Consider the following 15,064-nt stretch of genomic DNA (forward strand, 5'->3'; position numbering starts at 1 on the left):
TCTCCAGCCAAAACTGTTGGGTGACTGACCCCAAAATTTATTTTACTCCAGAAAATTCAATCTTGAGATTTCTAACACAAAGTTTCTCATTTTCCACTGCTCGGGGCTGTTCTCTACCTTTCTGTTTCCTCTGTGTTTAATCACATGACAGCCTGAAAAAAAACCAAACAACCCAACACAGTTTTTTCTCATTCTACTGATGTTTCTCTTTTATCTAAAAGAAATAAAACACTCCTTTGCCTCCGGCCCGTGGCAGCCACCACGTCTCAGCTGCGCTCCTGGGGGACAGGACGCCTGGATGCCCTGCAGCTGCTCCTGCCTCCCGAGCACTTCTCTCCTTCCCTGTGTCTCCTCTCTGCAGATTTTTGGATCCTTCCCAGAGCTGTGGCAAGGATGTGAAAGGTGGTTTGGTGGAAGAAGTCCCTGGGTGGTTTGGTGGAGCAAGGTGAGGATTGGGTGTCGCACACAGGGCAGTGTGAGCTCCTGTGTCCCCTGCAGGGACAGGGGGATGGGGGTGTCCCCATGCACTTGGCAGCCAGCCCTGCCTGTGCTCCCTCCACTAGCAGGGGATATTTCCTATCTGAGAGAGCAGATGTTGGTTAGGAGCTTCCTAAGCAGTTTCTTTTCCCTCACAGAATTGCTGCTTGGCGAGAGAATTAAATTCTCTTTTGTTGTCAGTTTAGAGGAGAACAAAACCGAATGTCACCTGGAGAAATTCTTGCTGCTGCACCCCCAGGGGATGGAACGGCTGCCTCAGGACCAGGATTAGCCCATCACTGAGAAAGCTGATGGTCCCTGATGGGATTAGACAGATGATCGATGCTGGGATTAGTTTGTGGGGTGGCTGCGGTGACAGCAGCGACCCGGAGCAGCAGCTCCACCCTGCTCATGCTTGCACTGGCCATCCCATCTGTGGGGAGTGCTTGCACCCCCCAGCCCATCCCTGCGGTCTCTGGGATGGTCCCTGAGCAGTGCCAGCCCAGCGAGGAGGGGCTGGGGGCAGCGCTGCTGCAGCCAGCACTGCCACAGATGTTCTGCATTTTGGATTTCTCCCCCTTCCAGCCTCGTTAGTATTGAAATTAAAAGCAAGTGCTTGTGAATTGGTAGCTGTTCTCCAAGACCCTAATTAGCAAATCTCTTCATCCCCTGGGGCTGCAATCTAATAATCAAAAAAAGAAAACCAAAAAAAACCTAAAAAAACCCAGCACCCAAACAAGCCCCAAACCTTGTTTGATGGATCGGGAGTGCTACTGGAACAGTAGGAAACTGCTCTTCCTGCTTAGTATGGTAATTAAACACTTCAATTGCAATTATTTTTGCAATTAGATAAGTCTCTAATTGTTATCATAGGTGGCAGGGGTTTGGGTGTGTGTTTGCCAGTTCTCCTCTGAGCTGGAGCAGAGCGTGGATGCTGCAGGCGATTCCGGCCTGCTCCTGCCGGCTTTGTTTGGGGAAGACGAGAGCTCCGTGTGCTCCTCTGCAGGGATTCAGCTCCTGCTGCTCTGTAAAGCTGCTGCTGAGGCAACTTCTCAGTCTGCTCTGGTGGGCTTGGCCCAGGAGCTTCATAGCTCCTTATCCCATGAGGGGACCTCCCCTGCCAGGGCATCACCTTGCTGGGGATGTTTCCTTGCCCACCGGTGTCTGGCTGGTGCTGGGAGGCACTGGGGCTGCAGCACTCCCCTCTCTCAGCTTTTCTCGCTCTTTGGGTGATAATTGCTCTCTGTAATTAGCGGTGGCAGGGTGAACCCCACAGTGGGACCGGTGGCAGATGCTGACAATCAGTGCTGTGGTGGCTCAGGGGGTGTTGAGGAGTTTTGGGAGTGAGTGGGGTGTGCTGTGCCAGGTCAGGGAGCCCAGCCCTGCCATGGGTGATGGTGACAGTGGGTGATACCCACGGTGTGGCTGGAGCTTGGGGCCAGGCTGTGCCTGCAGCAAGCAGGGGGACCCCTGAGCTGGGGCCTCCTGGGGGATGGCAAAGGTGTCCCCTGCTCCATCAGCTGAGGGACCACGGAGGGACCAGCTGGTTGGTGCCACAGGGTAAGATGTGCTCTGGGGGGTGCCAGCCTTGCCCAGGGCAGCTGTGCCTGTGTCTTGGGTGTTTGTGCTGGTGTCCAGGTTCTGTCCTGGCAGAGGGATGGGCATGGGACAGCAGGGTGGAGCAGGGCAGGGAGGCTCCTCCCAGGACAAAGCACACACACCCACAAAAATAAAATATCTCATTTTCCTTCTGTCTTAAATAGATTTTTATACCACTGATGATTTCTGCATACACTCAGGGAAGAAACATCCTCTTTTGGGAGCCTTACTGTTGAGCTGCTGGGGAGGGCAGAGCCTGGGGCAAACCCTGGCTGCTGAGTGTCTCCCCATGGCCCAGCAGGCTCCAGGGCTTCTCTCTGCCTTGCACTAGGGCTGGGACAGGTGATTTGGTGTAAGGACAGCCCCAGGAATGGGAGGCAGCCATGCACAGCATGCGTGCTGAGGGACTGGGATGTCCTGTGCCCAGATATCCGGCACTTGTGGTTGCCAACTTCCACCACTCTGAGCCCTCCTGCCACTTCACCCCCATCTACCAGGCCCTTGCCCCCTCTGATGGGTGGATACATCCCGAGGACACCAGGGAAGGTAGTGCCTGTTCTGCTTTTCTCCATCCTAGGCTGGTCTGCCTGGCACCAAGACCTCAACATCAGTCCCTTTTCCCCTCTACCCTGTGCCATGGGTCTGGAGAGGGCACTCCCAGCCCTGCCTCCCAGCCCAGCTCCTCAGGCATCTCTTCCTGCTCGTGTGGGGCTTGATGCTGAAAGTGTCACGGCTCAGACAGGCCAGGGGAGATGTTCTTCTGCAGCTCCTCTGAGGGCTCTTCTAACACACCACCCTCCTGGGAAGAAACCTGGGTGGGCAGAGGCCTCTCCAGCAGTGCTTGGGGATGGAGCGAATGCCACATGCCAGAGCAAGGATCCTGCAGGGGAACACAGAGGGAGATCAGTGGCCTTACAGGACACAGATGGGTCTGTTTCCCCTCCTGTCCTGCTCCCCAGTGTAAGGGGTGCTGCATTCAGCACCTGCTGTGCCTGGGAGGGACTGTGATGTGATGCTGTGAGGATGCTCTAGGCATTCTCGACTAAATGCTGAGTGCTGGCAGAGCTGAGCAGGCTTGAACCACCCCAAGATCTATCACCCGACTCCCCTCTGAGCAATATCACTTTGCTGTGTGGCTTTCTCTGCCTGTTCTTCCTGCCCCTCGGGCCAGCTAGCAGCAGCAGGGCTGAGTTGTCAGAGTCATAGCCTGACAAAAGTTGATGTCCTGGAGTTGGCAGTGCTCTGCTCCCAGGGGCTGCTTCTCCCATGGCCCCTCTCCCTGCTGTGGGTCAGGAAATTTTTTGGTCAGGAATACTTTGGTTGGGTGTCCTTTACAAGGTGGCATTTCCTGTCACCACCCCCATGGTGCAGAGAGAAAATCTGTGGTCACACCAGGACCTAAGATCTCCTGCAAACCTCTCCAGACCTCTGCTTCATTCTGCTGATTAGATCAGCAGCCTCTCAGGGGGTGGCTGGCATTTTGCCTTTGTCTTACAGAAACTACATGTGTCTTAGAACAGATGCACAGAAATGGAAAGCATGAAGCAGAAGAGCTGGAATTGGTGTCCCCTCTGCCCCTGCTGCTGGGCAGTGACAGCAGCAGAGATGACACTGCCAGGGGGTGAGCACTGTGCCTGCCCTGGCGACCTTCACTTTGTGCTCTGTGGTTTCCTGACTGGAGGCTTCACCCTGCTCCTCCTGCAGGGCAGCAGTGATGCCTCCCCAGAGAACAGCATCTGCAGCCTCCAGTCCTCTGGCTCTCCTTCTGCTGGTGGGCAATGGCATTTCCAGGGTGATTCACAGGGAGTACCCTTGAGAAGTGCGGGTTTATGATGCACCCCAGGGCAGGGGGTTCCTGTACTCCATCTCTCTCCCAGCTGTGTGTGTGGACAGACAGCCCCAGCTCCCATTATTGCTGTGACCTTGGCTAAGGTTAGAAGTGCTCAGGGTGCAGCAGGGACAAAGTGTGCACAGCTTCCAGCACGTGGGTGACTGTTTCCCCACCAAGGCACAGTCAATATGGAGAGCCCAGGTTATCAGCATGCAGCATTGGAGGGGAGAGCACGTGGAGGGCAGGGTGACCTTGCCTGACTCGTCCTGAGAAGGGCTGCACAAAGTGGCTCTCTGGAGATGAGAGGCATCCCCATGCATGGCAGTGGTGGCCTGCAGCCCAGCACCACTTGGAGAGAGCAGCAATGCCTGGTGCAGCATCAGCTCTTCACCTCAGGAGCCCTGCCAGCATCTCCGCCAAAGCTGCTGGCAATTTATGTGGATGTAGGCTTGCATGAAAATGAAGTGTGCTGGAAATTCTTGGTGAATGCAGCTGCCTCTGCAGTGCATGAGGGACAGGCAGGATGCAGCATCTTCCAGGGCATCTTGGGCTGGTTCTATAATCCCAAAAATCCAGGGTAGCCACAGAGGGGGGCCCAGCTCTGTGCACCTCCTCTGGGCTTGGGACTCGGTTGGAGAGCAACTAAGGATAAAAGAGTGAGGATACATCTGTGATGGGATCACCCTTTGCAGCAGGTACCATCAGGAAGGGATGCCTGCAGCAGGGCAGGGACAGTGGACATCACAGCAGGGAGAGCTGCCTCCTCCCTCATTTTCACCCAGCAGCCCTGGCCCTGTACTCACCCTGCAGATCTCGCTTCTGCTGCTGAGTTTTGCGCTGAGGAAAGCTGAGTGTTGTCCTTTCAACTTCACACACAGGATTTTGGAAGAGGGCAGCCAGGAGTTAAAGGCTGGGAGATGCGGGTCCTAGGGCAGCGGGCTGGCTGAGACTCACAGAAAAGCTCCAGTGCTGGGAAGGTTAAATTGCACATGAAGACAGAAAAAAGAGAAAAAGAACAGACCAGTCTGTCAGTGCCAGCCTGGCTGAGCCTCCTCTGCTCTGAGAAGCACCAGGTAGTGTCTGCCTGAGGCTGGCGGCTGGGGCAGGCATGTTGTGAGTAGGACAGTGACCCTTTCCAATGGGAACTGGCTTCTCCTGATGCCTGGTGGGGAAATGGGAACAGCTGTCTTCCCCTTGCATCTCTGCTTGGTCCTACCTGGTCCTCACAGATGGAAATGCCCTCCAGCACCCAGCTGCTGTGGAGATCCTGTGGCTTTTGGTTCCCTGCCCTGATCCTGACTGAGACTCTGAGTTTGAGACCCCTGAGACTGGCTGCACTTCTCCAGTATTTCCACTCCTGTTTGTTAATCTTTTCCCTACGCCTCATAACTGAAAAGAACATTGTTATTAAGGGCAACGGTTCAAAATTCTGCTTTCCCTTGAATGGTCCCACAGAGCTTCTGCGAGTAAAACTCTTCTGAGCTCTGGGTGTTCTTATCCTGGGGGGTTATGAGTTTTTTGAATGATTTATGTTGGTGTTTTCCTGTTAACATGCTCAGGGCAGATGAACTCTGCAGAGAGGAAGAGGGGAGAAGAACCAGCTTGGTTTGTGCTGGGGAGTGAAATTGGCTGCCAGGTTTTTGGTGAACAGGTAAATCCTGTGCTCACCTGTCTTGTGTGGTATTAGTTGATCCCGATCATCTGCCAGCATCAGATTTTTATGTATCAGACTATGGAAAAAGGGGCTGGAAGGGGCCACATATGATCATTGGTACGTTGTTGCTCTGAGGTGAGAGGGCTATGAAGAGAAGGAGACAAAGTAATAGCAAGTGCTCGAGCAACTCTTATCTGACTGTGAGCAGAAACCACAGCAGTGATGCTGTGTTGGACAGGGGGGAGCTCTCTGGATTTAGAAAGGTCAAGAAACATCCCCTTGCTTGAGTGTTCCCTCTGGGGAACCAGGGGAAGAATCTTTTCTACCCGGAAAAGCTGGGAGGGTGAAAGCCAGGAAATCAGTGACCCTGCCCTCTGCCTGAGGAACAGAAACCCATTTTTCTTCCCCTTTTATCTCCCTCCAAGTCATTATTGTGCCTTTGTGGTAAGGCAGCATTTTGAGAAGACACTGACATTTATATTTGCTTCTCTCTTGGCTGTGCAGGGAAATCCTGACAGGCTGTTCCTCATCGCCAGCTCTCCTGGTTCAGCTGCAGTGCACGAGCTCCTGCTTTGCCCAGGGGCTGCACTTCCGAGTGAGTAAACAGGATAGCTCTCTTTGTCCCTGTATGTTTGCAGAAACACCCCCACCACCTTAGACACATGTTTTCCATATGTTTTTGTATACAACCTACAATTTACCAAACTCTGGGTGCTTCACTAATTCCTTGGAAGTGGAAAAAGGCAGCCACAGGACCTGCATTCTTGTATTTGCTCACGTTAATCCATCCCTCTGTATCACTTTTTCTGCCCCCCACTCCCTTGGGTAAAGTCACATTGGTGCCCTGGGGGAGGCACAATGCTGGCTCAGCCTTTAGGATGGCTCTGAACTTTGGTTCACCTCCCTGAGTTCTCCTTTTGGTGGCTTAAGACTGTTTCTGGGGCAGGATCAAGGGCACGTGCTGCGAGAGCGCACGAGCGCGGCTTCTTTGCCGGCACGCTGGGAACAGGGAATCAAAGGACTCCTTATCTATGGATGGAAAGTTTCTGGGCTGCTTATCAGGCACTGCTTAGAGGTTAGATTAGTCTCAGGAGCAGCAGACTGACAGCCTGCCGCTCCGTTCTCCTTGTGCTTGGCTGAGTGAACACCTTGGAGCGAGGCAGTGAGAGGGTGGCACAGCCCTGTGGGGATGGGGGTGCCCAGGGAGGGGGCTGGGGAGACAGCCTGGCACAGAAATTTCCCACTTTGCTCCCATCCAGCTCCCTCACCACACCCTTTGGTGGGGTGACCCTTGTAACATGCTTGGGATGATGCTGAGGGAATATTTGGCTCTAACTTTACATGGGTATTTGTATTTCTAAAAACCTCTGCCAGCCTAATTTGGGCTAGTCCTGCCCCTTTCCAGAGATGGGAATGGAACTTGCTGCTAGCTGAATTCACTGCTGATGCAAACTGATGGCTGCAATGCCTTGGGTGCATGGCTCCTATGGGGAGGGAAGTGGCTGAGCTGCTCTGCAGGGAGCTGGGAACCCAGAGCTTGGCTCCTGCAGGGATTCTCAGCCTGGCTGCAGGTGCTCTGACTGTGTCCCAGGACTAATTCCCATTTTTCCCTCTGGGATGGGCAGTCACCTTTCCTGGCCCCTCAAGTTCTGCTGTGTGCCCAGAATTTGCTGTCTGTTCCTCACAAGGGACACGGCTGATTTTGGGGAGCAGCCCCAGCTAACAGCTTTATCTAATTCTGTGCAGAAAATTCTGATGGCAACTGTCCCCATTACCTAGCAAAGCCAGGGGACATTTTGTGCTCCCTGTGAACGATGGCAATTCCAGGGCATGTTGGAAGCTGGAATACCTGCAGCTCCTCTGCCAGCAAGGAGAGGATGCAAGCTGTGTTCCTGTGAGTGGTAATGGATTTCTGAGTGGCTGAATTTAGGAGTTGCCTGGGCAAGGATCTCCTGCTGGAGCATCAGTTTGTTGCTTAAAAGTCCATGGAGAATGTGGGGTCCTTACCTCTGTCTTCTTCTCTGGGGACAGACCCACCATCAAAGTCCTGAGTGTAGGAAGGCTCTTACCTCTTGAGGGCTCCATCGGTGAGCAGGGTCCCCTTCTTGTTCCTCACTTCCAGTTTCAAAGGTTTACCCTCCTGCCTGCCCTGGCCCTGCCTGCCCCTGGGCTGGGCATTCTGGAGGGGAGGCAGGTGGGAGTTCCTGGGGTGTCCCGTCCTCCAGCACTGCAGCAAGTGCTGGTATGCCACTCGGAAATCCCTGTTGAGCGTCCCGTAGAGGATGGGGTTCAGGGCTGAGTTGGCATAGCCCAGCCAGAGAACAATGGACATGGGTGTGCCTTTGACCCTGCTGTCCCCCCACACCCCCCGGTAGGTGAACACGGTGAAATAGGGGAACCAGCAGACGATGAACGCTCCCAGCACCACTGCCAGCGTCATGGTGGCTTTGTGCTCCTTCACCATGGGTGGCATGGGCGTGTTGCCCCACGTGTGGTTTATCCTCTTGGCCTGCTCCCTCGCTATCTTGAGTATGCGGTAGTAGGTGATGCACATGATGACCAAAGGGATGTAGAAGGTGAGCAAGGCGTCCACTAACCCGTACACGGGGTTCACCGCCAGCGTGCACTCCTTGTTGCAGGTGGGGCCTGTGTTTTGCACTGCTGTCCCGTTGGTGTTCCAGCCCAGGTAGATGGGTAGGAAGGAAACCATCAGCGAAACGGTCCAAATAACAACCAAACCCACGGCCACCCGGGAGGGAGTGACCACCTGGCAGTAGCGGAGCGGGCTGGTGACAGCGAAGTAACGGTCCAGGCTGATCATGAAGAGGTTGAGGATGGAGGCCGTGCACAACATGACGTCCAGGCTGATGTAGATGTTGCACAAAACGCTGCCAAAGGTCCACTCCTTGTTGAGTTCATAGAAAGCAGAGAATGGCAGCACCAGAAGCCCCAGCAGCAGATCTGTGATGGCCAAGGAGACAATGATGCAGTTTGTCAAGCTCCGGAGCCGGCGGTCGAAGGTGACGGCCAGGCAGACGATGATGTTGCCACAGAGGGTGATCGTGATGAGGATGACGAGGCAGAACCCGACCAGCAGCTGCAGGGGAAAATCCATCCTATTTTGAGAGCTTGTGTGGTTGTAACATGGATCCATGGTGTCACTGCAAGGATGGAGCAGTCCTGCTCTCATCAGCTCCAAAGCTGCTTGGAGTGAGCCCGTACCAGGCAGGCCTAGAGCCCTTCCCAAAGTGACCCTTGTTCTACAGTGACCTTGGAGAACATTGCAAAGTCACTTTACATGTTCAGCCTTGTGTGCTGGGAATGACATGGTCTAGAAGAGATGTGGCACTGCAACTCATTTGTGCCTGCTCCCCCCTCTGGGAGCTCAGTGCTGGAGCTGATGCCCTGTGGCAGCTGCTGATGGATCTCAACTGCTTCTTTTCCTTTCTTGCCTTCTCCTTTCCTCTGAGTGACCCCTGGGTCAGGTCCTGTGGGCTCTCATGCCCTCTGCATGTCTGGTTGGTGACAGTGGCCAGCAGTGCTCCAGCAGGGACAGAGCTTTGCCACCTCCTGAGGACAACCTGCAAAAGGAAAGTGTCTGGTGAGGCCCTGGCACAGATTTCCCAGAGAAGCTGTGGCTGCCCCATCCCTGGAAGTGTTCAAGAACAGGCTGGATAAGACTCTGAGCAATCTGGTCTAGTAGAAGGTGTCCCTGCCCTTGGCAGAGAGGTGGAATGAAATCTGTAAGATCCCTTCTAAACTATTCTGTGATTCTACAAAAGCATCAAGTCAGAGCTGCAGTGGGCAAAGACCCTTTGAGCTTCCCCTCAAACCCCTCCAGAAACAGGGTGTCTGTACCTCCCTAGCTGTTCCAACCCACTTAAACCCAAATTGGAAAGTCCTTTGGCAGACAGGCACCTGTGTACCTGCCAGCTGGGCTCTCCCAGCCCTAGGGGTGCCCACGCAATGTAGGGATGCTGAGAGAAGGGCAGGGATTTTAAAACCGTCATGTTTCTATAGGCTTACAATAAAAGTGAGAACGAGGAGGATATGAGGACACAATTTTCCTGAGAAAGCAGTTCTTATGCAATCCAGCAAAATTAGTCACGACGACGTAATTTCTGTATCTTGGCTGTGGCTGCCAATCTCATTAAACTTTGCCCTTGTATCTGTGCTTTGCAGCAGCCCAGTGACTGGGATTGGTCCCTGCCATCACAAATCACAGCAGCTCCTGTCGCCTGTACAGGAAATCCCTACTCTCCTCTGGGTCCTGGAAGGGAAGAAGAATATCCCTCGCAGACCTACTTTTTCTGGCTGTTTTCTGTCTGGATACAAATAACAAAAAGCCACATTTTGCAAGGGAAGAAACAACAGAGAAAACCACTCTAACTTAAAAATGAGCTGCTGATTATGGTGATCTCCAAAACCCTGCCACTACTAGATTCAAAGGAACATTGGGTCCTTGATTGGAAGCAATATCCATGTTGGGAAGATACCTAAAGGGAAATTGAGGCAGTGCAGGGACAAGAAAGCGGGCTGGGAATGGGCTGAGGAGCTGGACTGACTTGCTGATCCTCATGGATTTGTGTCCAAGCTGTGGTCTCCCACCATGAGCTCCCCAGGTGAGATGAGGGGTCTCCCCATCCTCCTCAATGTGCTGGTGTGAGATAGCTGTGATGGTCCCCATGGGTGATGCACAACCCAGCTCTGCAGACTCTCTGCACCCCATGGAGCAGCAGTGAAACCTCCCTCATGGTGCTCAGGATTGTGCAGGAAGGTAGAGCTGATTCTCTGCAGAGTGCAACAGGCTGCAGAGATGGAGCAATCAGAAGAAACTCCAGGAAAGGAAAAGGTCCAGGCTTGTCAAAGGTGAGATTTTAAACTCCCCCTGCAACAAGAAGATAACACTGTGGTGCGGGTAGAAATACTCTTCAGATGATTTAAGTCTTTGATTCAAGTCTGAAGGCATGGGTACCACGGGAGGGAGTATGCCAGGGAGACTGCATGAGTAAACAACCACTGATTGCCAGGAGCCATACAGGGGAGAGATTGGGACTGGACCACTGAGATTAGAGGCGATTCCCACAGCTCTGCTGCTTCTAAAGGCATGGAAAGCAAACAGCAAGCCATGAACCAGCCCATGGGAAGCCTTTTGCTGAGCAGGGCAAACTCATTGCCAGACAGGAAGCCCTCTGAGTTTGGGTGCTGGGATTGAGGCTGTTGGGAGAGGGATGCGATGCTTTCAGCCACGGCAGCAGCGTGTGGAGCTGCTGTTCCTCACCTCCAGCTGCAGCACAGGCTCTTGCCATGGAAAGCTCTTTGTTCACTCACAAAGGGAGTGTGGAACAAGCTGAATGCTGCCTGCCCACTGACAGCAGTGAGGAGAACAGGTTGTTCCCACAGAAGGATATTTCCAAGTGAAAGGGATGGGATGTGTTTTCATTGCTCCCAACATGTGGAAATGGCAGATTAAATTATAGTGGGAGTAGCACACTTAGAAAATGCTGTGGGTGGATGGCAGCCTCCTACGCGGCTGCTTCACCACACACCAACAACCTGCTCCTGCCCCTGGCTCTTGCAGCTCACCAGGGCTCTGCTGGTGGGACCCAGCTCTGGGCACATCGGCTCATTCAGCTTCTGCCACAGTGCCAGGCAAGCTCCTGGTTCAGCCCTGCACTGCAGATGTGCCCAGAAGGAGTTTTGCTTCTTACTGCATTTTCAGATTAGCTCAGGGCAAGGAATGGGCACTTGCATGGGGACAGAGGTGTCCCCATCCCTGCAGAGGAGCTCAGGTAGTGCCGGGATCTCTGTGGCTCAATGTGGGCTGCAAGGCTCAGCTGCCTGCAAACCCTTGGGATGTTCCTCCATGGAATGGGGCAGAACCTGCCTCCTGTCAGCTGGGATGTGTGATGCTGCAACCCTAACCGTGGTGGAGGTGGGGCAGGATTTCCCATACCCCTCAGCCAAATTATCTCTTGGAAACATTCCCCGAGGAGAGCACGGCCTCTGGACTTGGCTTTGCAGGAGCAGCAGACTGGAGGGCTGGTACAGAGTGGGGGCTGTCAGCTCACTACCATCAGGACACAAATCCTGGGTTGATGCGTCCAGCTCAGAGCTCTCTCCTGGAGCATTGGCTCTCTGTGACTCCACATGTGCCCTGGCTTTCTGCCCAGGTCACTTCCAGCCACCTTCAATACCTGTGTCCTCTGCTCCTGTTGTGTTTTGGCAGAGAGAGTGATTTCCTCCTCGATGTATGAGTGGAGCAGCTGTTTCCCATGGCAGTCTTTCCAGCAACAGCCAGAATAAATGATACCTTTCCAGCCCTGTCTCACCAGGCAGCTTTTACATTTACCTGATTATCCTAATTATCACAGCTTAGACCTGTTCCTGGTTCAAAACCGCCCTCCTGACATTGAAGGAACCAGAGCAGGGCGTTGCTTCTGGGTCATCTTTCTCGTGCCTTTTCCAATGGCGCTGGTGTTCTGATTGACACTATCTCTGCTGTGAAGACTTGGCAGGTTGCATTTATTGTTGCACTCATCCTGGGGCTCCCTAAAAGTCAAATATTTTTCCTGTGGTGTTTTCAGCTGCTTAGAGTAGCAGTTTTTGCTTTTAGATGCTAAGCATGTGAGCTTGTTGAGCATGTTGAGCCAGCCCGGTGTGTTTCTGTTAATCTTCAGATCCTCTGGTTCTTCTCCTCTAATACTTGGGCCCTTGTCCAGTGCAAAACTTTTCCTAAGTTTCTCACCAGTACATTTCTCTTAAAGAATCCCCAATTTTCTGAGCCAAGATCACTAATGAAAACCATTAAATAAAATTTACCTCTAGGCTGATCTTTAAGGAACTCTGTTAATAGCCTTCTCTGGTGCATTAATGATCATTCTGCTGTAATATCCTATCGTCTCCCCATTATCCTCTTTACAATTCTCATAGTAATTTCTGCTTTCTCTTGCTTTCTCTTCTGCATATGTTGCAGTCCATATTGCATTTGATCCACTTTGCTCTCCTTTAAAATGGCATTTATCTCCTCTGGGAGGTGATTTATTCCTGTGAAATTTCTGTTGCATTTTACCTTTTTATTCCCCCTCCCCATCTCTCAGCATCCTTTCTTCCAACATCATTAATTGCAGCACTTGGTGCAATTTTGCAGTAAGATTAATGGGATGCAGTGCCTGGCTCCGGCAGGGAATGCATTGGCTGTTCTCCCTTCCTGTGCTTCTACTTCTGGCCTAATAGGTTTGTTTTGAACCTGTTAAAAGCCTGGGTACACCGGCACCATGAGCAGACACATGGGCAGAGAGCTCAGGAAGTGCCTGCATGTGGCACTTTTGGGAAGTATTTCCCACTTTTGGAAAGGACAGAGGTGGTTTGGGGCTCAGGAGAAGCACCACATGAAGCCTTTTAGCTCTATCCTAGGGACAGGAGGGCTGTTCCCTTGCAGACCTGAGACGTTCCTCTGCCTCCCATGGTAGCTTCTTTCCGAGAAAAGTGCTGGCAGAAGTCAGGAGCACAGTGCATTCCCTGGCTGTGCAGAGCTCGCAGCAGAGCATCATGGCTTTTTCTGAAATTATGTTCCACTCCTTCCTGAGATTAAGCACCTGGGCATGCTGGGAGAGGTATTTCAGCCAAGAAAGGGGCAGGAGTGTGGAGGTTTCTTCTGGTCTGAGAGAGGGTGCTTGAGGTTTGGTGGTGGGAACTGCAAAACTCCCAAGCTGGGAATGGGCTTCTTGATCCCCTGCCAGGCCCATAAGCCTGATTCACAATGGGACAAGAGCAAATTTGTCAGAGGTAGGACTTGAAGGCAATGTGAGAGAGGACAAATGTGAGGGGACACTGGAGTCCTGCCTGGCTGGACCCCCCAGATGCTTCTGTCCCTGTTCTTTGGGCTTCTCCAGAGCTTGGTGCTCTCTCTGCCCTATCCCAGTGTGATGCCTGATACAAAAGAGCAATTATTGCCTCTGGCATGAGCAGAGGGGCTGGTGGAGGCAGGACAAAATTCCCATCACTGCCACCAGCCCTCCATCATGCTTCCCCAGGAGAAAAGAGGCTCCGTGTGTAAGAAGCTGTTCAAGACCCCTGAAATCAGGAAATGTGAAGATGAATGTGGAAATGTGGAAACCAGCAGAGCAATCAGCATCTCGAAAGTTTGCTCGGCAGACAATGTCCAGGAAAGGTGAAACTGGAAACAGAGGAGCTGGGACATGGGTGTGCTTGGAGCTGCCTGAGTTTCTGGGACTCAGCCTCCTGTGAAGCCGATTCTGGACAGGGACAGCGAGCACCGTGCACCCCTGGGGACCGCTCACCCCTCCTGTGCTGCAGCCCAGCCCGGGGTATCCTGCCCCAGAGACCTGACCATGCCCTGGGACGGGGCAGCAGCAGATCCCCACCAGCTGCCAGGGTGTGCAGGGCTGGATGGGAGGGTTGGAGAGCTCAGAGAAAAGGCTCGGCTGGGGCAGTGCAAGAAGTCAGCAGCAGCCCCCGTGGGGAGGCTGCTCGGGCAGAGATGCTGCACACCACAGACGTGCACAGCCAAAAAATTCCCCAAACTGGCCTCCACTCCAGCCACCACAGGATGCTGATGGCACCGGGGTCTGGTGAAACACCTGCTCTTGCTCTGACCCAGCTGGCCCATTGCAGGATCCCACCCAGCAGGGACCCACCAACCCTTCTGAATCTCACTTAAAAAGTATTTTACCCGCCTAACAACTCAGCAAGAAGTAAGGCAAAAGCTTTACCTGGGAAAGGCGCTGCTTTCTCACAGCTCCTGAGCGTGTGGGAGACTCCAGAGGCTGCACTTGACTCCAACTTTCCCCGGTGCGAGTGGCTGAGCTGTGAAGGCAGGAGCGTGTGCTGCGAGCGGTGCCTGCCTCGGTCCCTCTCCCCTCTCCTCTCCTCCTCCCCTGCTCCCTCCCTCCCTCCTCTGGAGCCAGCCTCCCTCCCTGCTCTCGTACCAATATCCAGGCAGCGGTGACTGCAACATGAGTCAGTCCTCGGGTGGGTGGGATCAGAGCTGTGAACTCAGACACCGAGGTTATCATCCGGCAAATTTGAAAGGCTGAAAGTGAGCCCAGCTCCGAGCACACGGCGCGTCGGGCTCTGCCGAGCCGTGCCTGGCACAGACAGGGGGGTGGGATGCCTGCTGCCTCCCGCTGCTGCTTTCTTCAGCGATACCATCGCCTTCCTCACCCACCTGAAGTTTCGGGGCCTTTGCTGCTGGTTTGCCATGTGCTAAGGTTCCTTCCCTCCCTCCCTCCCGGCTCTCTTCTGCAGGCACACGCTCGCCTGCTGTCGGGAGCTCTGAGGCTGTCACTCATTCCCAATTTTTGGCTTTGCAATCCATGTGAGCCCCCTGAGAGCGAGCACGGCTGAGCCTGGAGGGGGATGTCAGAGCTGGCTCAGGGAGGATGGTGACTCCTGAGCTGGGGACAGGTAAGGACGAAGGTGAGGTGGCTGTAAAGTGGGTGGAGGAAGCTGGAGCCCAGCCAGCGCTGGAGTGCAGATGT

At 53.6% G+C, this 15,064-nt stretch overlaps 1 protein-coding gene across 2 annotated transcripts; it reads right to left on the reverse strand.

The window, feature by feature from the left end:
- Positions 1-239: 239 nt before the first annotated feature.
- On the reverse strand, positions 240-14,419 carry HRH2 (histamine receptor H2). Of its 2 annotated transcripts, XR_009278639.1 has the most exons (4): positions 14,297-14,419; positions 7,631-9,142; positions 4,711-4,876; positions 240-2,956 (listed from the first exon to the last, which is right to left on the reverse strand). XR_009278639.1 is itself a non-coding variant. In XM_058848738.1 (3 exons), the coding sequence occupies exons 2-3, from the start codon at positions 8,749-8,751 to the stop codon at positions 2,860-2,862; spliced, it is 1,218 nt and encodes a 405-aa protein (XP_058704721.1). In that variant the 5' UTR covers positions 8,752-9,142; positions 14,297-14,419; the 3' UTR covers positions 240-2,859. The 2 variants fall into 2 exon arrangements, 1 of the variants encoding a protein (XP_058704721.1); XM_058848738.1 differs by lacking the exon at positions 4,711-4,876.
- Positions 14,420-15,064: the final 645 nt, after the last annotated feature.

This window comes from Poecile atricapillus, chromosome 13 (assembly GCF_030490865.1).
Source record: "Poecile atricapillus isolate bPoeAtr1 chromosome 13, bPoeAtr1.hap1, whole genome shotgun sequence".
In the NCBI taxonomy this organism is placed as follows: domain Eukaryota; kingdom Metazoa; phylum Chordata; class Aves; order Passeriformes; family Paridae; genus Poecile; species Poecile atricapillus.

Bases quoted from the DNA above. Each gene is read 5' to 3' on its own strand.
- HRH2 (XM_058848738.1), bottom strand. From the start codon at position 8,751: ATGAGAGCAGGACTGCTCCATCCTTGCAGTGACACCATGGATCCATGT. The intron at 2,957-7,630 runs GTAAGAGCCTTC...GTTCCCCTGCAG, and splicing joins ACCGATGGAGCCCTCAAGAG to GATCCTTGCTCTGGCATGTG.